The sequence below is a fragment of the Lithobates pipiens genome, unplaced genomic scaffold, assembly GCF_037356315.1.
Source record: "Lithobates pipiens isolate NorthernLeopardFrog02 unplaced genomic scaffold, aLitPip1_a1.2 Scaffold_25, whole genome shotgun sequence".
NCBI classification, from domain to species: Eukaryota; Metazoa; Chordata; class Amphibia; order Anura; family Ranidae; genus Lithobates; species Lithobates pipiens.
Genome location: NW_027507787.1, coordinates 30,422,080 through 30,430,656, shown reverse-complemented (window position 1 = coordinate 30,430,656; position 8,577 = coordinate 30,422,080). Strand labels below are relative to the sequence as shown.

Here is an 8,577-nt window from a genome sequence, read left to right as displayed (position 1 = left end):
AAATAACTTAAACAAGTTATTATATTCTGTGGAAGTAGGATTGGTTTGAAAGTATAAACGCCGAATAGATCAGAGAGCAACTAGTCCTGTATTGGAAGTATTTCTGAAGTGTAGCCGGTAACAAGCTATTTCCGTCTATCATTTATTTTGGCAGAACCCTGATAATTAGTTTTAATACTTTTATTGTATATTTAACATCATTTTAAGTTATCTTTATATCTGTACCATGAATTGTTGTGCTGGTTTCATTATGTATGTGAAATATAATTTTGTCAGCACAGCTGCATAACCTAAATTTACGAAATTGTCAAATTTTTTCAGGTGAAGATGTTGGTGTACAGTCTTCTTGTCTTCTCCTTGGCACTTTATGGAACTTTGGCTAACAAATGTGGTGAGTATATTTTTTGTGTAGAAAGTACTATAATCTACAACAGAAATGCTCAGCTATTTTTATTCTGGTACCGAAATATGAGTCTGCTATTTTGCCCTTAGCATGGTCATGAAACTCCCGATGTGCTTTTGAGTAGAAGGTTCTAATAACTTGGCAATCTATGGACTCCAAAAACAACTTATTTGATCCCATTCCAAGTTCTACATTTGTTCAGACTGTTGAAGGGATTTTTTAATGCTAAAAATGCCTGTAAATGATATTTTAAGCCACATCAGCATTTATATGGGATCTTTCTAATGATTTAACAGCTTAACCTTGGTGTCACCTATAAACAGCATATGAGATCTTGCTGATTTAAAAATAAAATAAAAAAATCCTGGCAGACGATACAGTATGTATGAATACAAATATGTATCCTGAAGAAAAAATAAAATAGAGCTCTAAAATATATATTTCAATTCCAACAATTACAATGCAAGGTTTTCCATTACATTTAAATGTGTGTTTTTTGACAAATTTTATGATTACATAATGGTAGTTTCTTTTTTACATTTGTTGTGATAATTCTGTGTTTTTGTATTTACTGTGATGATTCCGTAGCCTACTTAAAGGTATTTCAATAATACTTATACTGTTCTACCGCACAGCAGTACACTATATAGTGCATGTTACTATGGATTACATTGACAGAGCTATAGTGAAAGATGAGTTTTCATCATGATTTTCATCATGTCAGGAGCCATTTGGAATGGAAATAATCTGATAGATTTATTTGTACATAAATGCATGTTGAAAGTAATCAAACAACCCAATGTAGATTTCAAGAAACACACGAAGAAAATATACTTTATATTTGTTTCCTTGATTGTCCACATATTTTTATTTTAGAATATGCTTCAAAATCTGAGCAGAAGCAAGCCATTCTTAACCTTTTGGCATGCTGGCCCGATGATACTGAAAATGGCATCATACCAGATTCTGGGTACCCTACTGGAGGGTTTGACTATAGATACAGGAGCTGTAAGGCAATCAAGAATTCAGACAGATATGCTACAGGTGAGATACACAATTGTAAATCATGGTACACATACATAATCAAGGTATTTTCAAACACAATGATCAATGGGTCATCAATGATCTAGCATTTTTTATTCATATTGAAAATAGTACATACAGTGTAAAGTAATTGATCTTAACTTTAAAAATAACAGTCCCACTCCTAGTTGAATGATAGAAAGACCAACTAAGAAGGTTACATTTTTTGCAACAAATTTGAAGACATGTTGTTGGTTTGCAATAATGCATTCACTGTAAAAAATATTCGTGTTTCTTTTGGACATTTGGAAAACCCCATGTTCTCATTCAAATTAGATGTCCGCTTTTCTTTCTAACCTGGAAGCAGTGTCAGTTTTCAGTTGGTGTACATTTCTTCTGCAGCAGTAGGGAACAGGGTAAGAAGAAGACTATATTGAATATAAGTTTTAATGGGTTGCCTGACTATTTTCTTGTACAAAAGATTTTAAAATACAGTAGCATTGATGGCCATTAGGGATGAGCCGAACACCCCCTGGTTAGGTTTGCACCAGAACCTGCGAAAAGACCGAAAATGTATGCAAACTTTAGAACCCCGTTAAAGTCTTTGGGACTTGAACGTTCAAAATCAAAAGTGCTAATTTTAAAGGCTAATATGCAAGTTATTGTCCTAAAAAGGGTTTGGGGACCTGGGTCCTGCCCAAGGGGACATGTATCAATGCAAAAAAAAAAGTTTTAAAAACTTCGTTTTTTTTGGGAGCAGTGATTTTATTGATGCATAAAGTGAAAACAAAAAGTAAAATATTCCTTTAAATATCGTACCTAGGGGGTGTCTATAGTATGCCTGTAAAGTAGCGTGTGTTTTCCATGCTTAGAACTGCCCCTGCACAAAATGTCATTTTTAACAACTTGACCACTGGGCACTTAAACCTTCTTCCTAACCAGACCAATTTTAAGCATTTGGTGCTCTCACACTTTGAATGACAATTACTCAGTAATGCAACACTGTACCCAATTGAAATTTTTTTTTTTTCACACCAATAGAGCTTTCTTTTGGTGGTATTTAATCACCACTGTTTTTTTTTTTTTTTTTTTGCGCTATTAATCAAAAATGACAGAAAATTTGGTAATAAAATAAAATAAATTCTTTGTTTCTTTTAAAATTTATTGCAGAGTATTGGCGAGTATTGGCGAGTATTGGCAGAGTATTGGCAAGTATTGGAAAATTATTGGAGAGTATTGCAGTGTTGCAGAGTACTGTCAGAGTATCGCAGTGTTGCAGAGTATTGGCAGAGTATTGCAGTGTTGCAGAGTATTGGCAGAGTATTGCACAGTGTTGCAGAGTATTGGCAGATTATTGCACACTCCATATAGTGCAACTCTGATCCGGGTGTACGGTCCAACAGTTGGACAATTTCATCAGGTACAGTACAGGATCAGGTATCAAGGGACAATAGAATGCTCATGGGAATGAAAGAGTTACCTTCAGACATTAGTGGCCTTATGAAAGCTTTGGGCCTGTAGGTCTCGCAGCGCCAGGGAGCCGGGTTGAGATTTTTGGGATGATTGGGAGAGCTGACGAGGAGGTTCGGGTCGGGAGGACGAGGAGGTTACTTCCTCTTGAGACGAAGGTAGGTCAAGCTGCAGTTCCAGAAAATAGCATTGTAGATCAGACGGAGAAGTGGCATGGAATTGGTGGCCCAGATGTGAGAATGAGAGCCTGTGGAACCCTTATCTGCACCTGATCCCCTGGGTTTGCAGGATCTGGAGAGAGGGCTTCAAGCTCCGACGTTTGGCAATAGTTACCAGGGAGAGGTCCGCAAACAGCTGGAGGGCGTTACCTGGAAAGGAAAGGTCCTGCCATTCCCTCGCAGACTGTAAGAGTTTCTCTTTGGTGCAGTAGTAGTGAAATTTAATGATGATATCCCTTGGGGGGCCATTTGACGGTTTAGGAGCAAGGGATCGGTGGATACAGTCAAATTCCTGTTCACCGGAATCACAGGGGCATGTTCCTGAAAGAAAGCAATTGCTGCGCTTTGTAGGTCAGTGATAGTTTCAGGGGCACTGCGGATGCAAAGATTATCCCTGCGGGCTCTATTCTCTGCATCCTCAAATTTATCCCTCATGGCCCCCAGTTCAGCTGACAGTTTGTCCACTTCCTTCTCATGACCTTCTAACACAGTGGTAGCTAAGTCCATGCATTGTTCCAACTGATTCGTGCGGTGCCCTATCTCTTTAAGACCACTCACTAAATCAGAGGAGAGCTTGCAGAGACCATAGTGATCTTGTCCCTTACAATAGTGCGGAATTTGGCAGTAAGCCATCAGAGTCTGCAGGCAAGTGACTCACCAGATCTGTGGGGAATTGTTGGAGACTTTTAGCGGGTGATGCTGGATCTGCTGCGGAGAGCTGAGTTGTGTCGTCAGGCTCCGGAGATTCGGGTGCCATCTTTCCTTTGCCCTTGCCTAAAGCTGGGGAGGCCTTATTGAGCTGCCAGTTCTTGTGTTTCTGTTTGGAGGAGCGGTACATAACCGGTGGCAGCCTGGGACATTCTGGAGCCGCGGGAGGTGGATGAGAGGTGGTGGTGCACGGTCTGTGCCTGGCTAGGCTTGTGTGTCCGTTCCGATGGCGCGGAGCAAGGGGATCAGGCGTCCATCTTCCTCACTTGCACGCATGCGCCCTGGATTGCCTGAATATTTTAAAAGAGGTAACATGTCTTACTGGACAGGGAAGATAAATCCAGAGAATGTGGTATCATCTGAGAAAAAGAGATAGAGACAATAGTTTAGAAAAGTTTTTCTCAACTCCAGTCCTCAAGGCCCCCAACAGGCCATGTTTTCAGGATTTCCTCTATTTTGCACAGGTGATTTGATGAAATGGCTATGGTAATTAATAAGGCAGTGAAACTTATCAAATCACCTGTGAAAAATAATGGAAATCCTGAAAACATGACCTGTTGGGGTATCTTGAGGACTGGAGTTGAGAAACACTGGTTTAGAATATTTATAGGTGTACCAGAAATTTAAGTCAGGTCAGGCACTGGGAAAAGTTTTATAGACAAAATATAGCCAGCCAGCTGAACTTTATTCAGAGGTCAGTTGGAGAACAGTGGAGAAAACAATTGACAAAAATGGGTGTCAAATGAAGAATGGTTGGCAGTATAGTAGAGTATTGCAACTGCATTCATAATAAACTATAATGGTGGAGGTATTTTAAGTGTGAATAAAAAAGAGAGAAAGAAACTGTAGGTTGCATCAGTTGAATTGAGCAAAGGACAAAGACAGAGAACCTATAAAATGTAGTTGTCTGTAAAATAAATGCTATTTATTATTATGATAAAAGATTGCAGTGCATACAGTACATAACACATTTACCCCATTTTTTTCCCTTCATATGTGTATGAATTTTTGTTTTTACACTGCTGTTCCAGATGGAATTTACACACTGACCACTGAAAATGGAGTGATCTACCAGACCTTCTGTGATATGACAACCAATGGTGGAGGTTGGACACTTGTGGCAAGTGTGCACGAGAACAACATGAATGGGAAATGCACACCAGGAGATCGCTGGTCCAGCCAGCAGGGAAACAACCCCAATAATCCATCTGGCGAAGGAAACTGGGCAAATTATGCCACATTTGGGCTACCAGATGGTGCAACCAGCGATGATTACAAAGTATTACAATTAATTTTATGAAATAAAATAGAACTATTACAATGCATTTTAAGGAAATCGTAGAACTAATATATTTGATTAAGCTTATGCTTATACCATATAAGCTAAGGCATTTTTTTTTTATTCTTGCTTCTTTGTGGTTGGAGGTCTATGCATATTGTTACTGTGTTTGCACCAGATTCTAAACTATTCTCCTATGATCTGGAAACATTGTAAACCTACCTGTTCATACAGAGACTCTCAAACATAAATTATAAAATATAAAACGAAATTGGAAAAAAAACTTCACTCATACTCTTATAGATCAGATAGCTTTAAAATACATTTTCATTTCAATATTTTTATTGTTTTAAACTTTCGCTAAATAACAAGCATTATGGTGAAAATCTAATTAATTTCAATAATGTTTGGGGAAAGTTTTACAGTGCCTTCTCTCAAATAATAATAGATAATGTCTGAAAACAAAATCTATGTTTAAATAATTTGTGTTTTAGAATCCAGGATATTATGATATTACTGCCAAAGATATTGGTTTGTGGCATGTTCCCAACAACACACCCTTGTCTCTGTGGAGGAATTCATCTCTTTTGAGATATCGTACATACAACAGTTTCTTTACACATGAGGGTGGTAACCTCTTCCAGCTTTACAAGGTAAATAGTTTATGCAATAAAAGAGGCTGCTATAGTTTTTATAAGTGTTATAGCTGTCACTACAAAGGCATATTCATTGAGTTCCAAAGTTCTTAGAAAAATCTGAACACTTCCTATCCCCTCTAAACTTCAACTTACAGGTGAATGAAATAAAACAAGGCAGGGAGCAAAGCTCTAGCCCACTCACTATCCATAGTGCCAGTTAGAATTGATTCTATTGCAATTTGGTTCAGTAAAGTGATGTCTTATCAAGGGTTACTGCACTTTGCTTCTTCAGTTGATTAATGAATAAAGCTGTATGCATAGTGCAGTAATGTATAGCAACCTGTCACATTTTCGCCTGCCATAGTCAAATTAGGTATACGTAAATTCTTGGTTTCTATGGCTTATGAAATGTCTGCATAGTCATTACATTTTTCTCAGTCCTAATAAATAAGACCATTGTAGTTATGGATATATATTTTTCAGTTTCTTTGTGTATTTTGTTTTATGTGAATAGCCAAAGTTAATTAAAACAGTACAGATATACATAAGCGAGGGAATGAAATCAGAGGAATTCACCGCTAGGACATTTATACCAAACTTTGCTTTGTGCACCATGGATAGTGTGGTGTTATTTACTACAACAGTCTTAATTAGTTTATGTAGTAAGTACATATCAATGATTTGAACCAATGTCTTTACCTTACTGATAGAAATACCCTGTGGTTTACAATGTTGGAGCCTGTTTGGCACACAATGGACCCGCTGTTCCTGTTGTTTATGACTTTGGAAGTGCAGAGAAGACAACTGCTTACTACTCACCATCTGGAGCAAGTAAGATCATAACAAGTACCCAAGGATCCTTATATCTGGGAATTCTGTAAAATGATGTCACAATGTTAATGCACCTTTCTTACTCTACAGGAGAGTTCACAGCTGGCTATGTCCAATTCCGAGCTATTAATGCAGAAAGAGCGCCCCTGGCTTTGTGTGCTGGTGTGAAAGTGACAGGCTGCAATGTAGAGCATGTAAGCATTATTCATTCTTTAATATTGGCACAATTAGAGTGATTTACTAAAGGCAAATAAGCTGATGACTTTGAAAGGGAATTTTCCCTTAGCTTAGTGAAGAGGTGAAACTGTGCTGACTTCCCTTTTTTCCTTGTTATCCTTGGTCTTTTTTCCTTGGTATTCTTTGAAAAGTGAAATTCTATGGAAAAATTTACTAGCAAGGTAGAAATTCCTTTGCAAAGTGAACAGCCTATTTGCCTTTCGTAAATTAAAGCCCAAGGCTTTCTTATATGTAGGATCACATTTTTGCCACAGAAAGCATAGAAAGCCTTTGTTGTACATTATACACTTATATGATCTAGTATTTGTGAGACCTCTCTATACATGTGTTATATATTAATATTTATGTTGCATATCTTGCTTATGAGAGTGAGGAAAATAGAGGTCATTGCAAGGGGACAAAGACAGAAGTATTAATTATCGACTACCATTTATGGAAAAATAATTCATCTGTGATTTGGAAGGCTGCATATTATATGTGTAACACGTTTAGTTGTACTGAATTCCTCTTGGACCCCAGAGCAGAACTGCTATTTCCAAATCGTATCATCAATGATCTGTAGGAAAACAGGGTAATGCTGAAAGATCCAAAACAGGTGAAATATTTAATACTGTTTGTGTACGCAGGTAATGCCTACAGTTCACAGAGTATATCAAGAGCTTTGTGTTTCATACCACATGAGAGGACTTTTTTAAGCAACTTTTTCATAATTTATTTGCCTAAAATTGTATTTTTAATTAAAGCTCAATGTGGAGATAAGAAAATGTTATCTAAATACAAGAGCCATGTGTATTATTGTATCTTCTTGAATCTTGTTGTGCTTTATGTATTTCTTGTTGATCTTTGCAGTAATCCAGCTTGAAACTTCTGGTAACAAAGACCAGTTACTGCTGCTCTTCTTCCTTGTGCAGGATGACTGGTCTTGTCTCTGCCCCCCCCCCCCCTGTAGTTTTCTGCAGTCAGCCTGTAGTGGGTGGAGCCTGCTGGATCCCTCCTACAACTCTTCCCTGTGCACAGGCTATGTTCAGCACAGTAATTATGACACCCCTACTTATACAAGGTGATATCTGGGGTTGCAAATGCGTTTGGGCACACAAAGTGGATTTTTATCCCTTGTGGTTATTAGAAAATATGTTTTCAGCTTTAATTCATGATTATTATTTTTATATTTTGCTCAGGAAAAGTCCTTCCGCTGAGAGTTTGGAGGACTCTTCTTTAAATTATAACTCTAAGTTGTGCTAGAAGGCTTTATTTCTAATCAGTTGTTAATATGTTATGCTTCTATCATGTATTCTTAGCACTGCATTGGAGGAGCTGGATACATGCCAGAAGGAGCACCTCGTCAGTGCGGAGACTTTGCATCCATGGACTGGGATGGCTATGGGACCCACAGAGGATATAGTTCCACCAAGGAGATCACTGAGGCAGCTGTCCTACTGTTTTATCGTTAATCTGAAAACAGTTGACCCTATTCTTCCCTCAACATTTTTTCTTCCCTCAACAGTTTTTGCTTGCTTCAATAAAGTATAGAGTATATTTCTTTGAAAGCTGTTTTACTCATTGCTTATATCAAAGCTGTTTTAAGCTGCCTTATTAAAATGTTATCCATCAAAATGACTCAGATAAAGAAAAAAAAATCCAGCATAAACCTCATTATATCTTGTGGGAAATGGGAGCAAATAGTGTGCATAAAGCTATGCTTACCTTAGACTACTTCAATGATTAAATGTAGTACAGTGATATTCATTGAGCAATTTCAGTGTCTGTTTG

General features: G+C 37.7%; 1 protein-coding gene across 1 annotated transcript; it reads left to right on the top strand.

Annotated features, from left to right (window-relative positions):
- Positions 1-323: 323 nt before the first annotated feature.
- Positions 324-8,354, top strand: LOC143929862 (intelectin-1-like). The gene is made up of 7 exons (XM_077453830.1): positions 324-391; positions 1,280-1,447; positions 4,854-5,101; positions 5,596-5,754; positions 6,450-6,570; positions 6,661-6,764; positions 8,106-8,354. The coding sequence occupies exons 1-7, from the start codon at positions 328-330 to the stop codon at positions 8,256-8,258; spliced, it is 1,017 nt and encodes a 338-aa protein (XP_077309956.1). The 5' UTR covers positions 324-327; the 3' UTR covers positions 8,259-8,354.
- Positions 8,355-8,577: the final 223 nt, after the last annotated feature.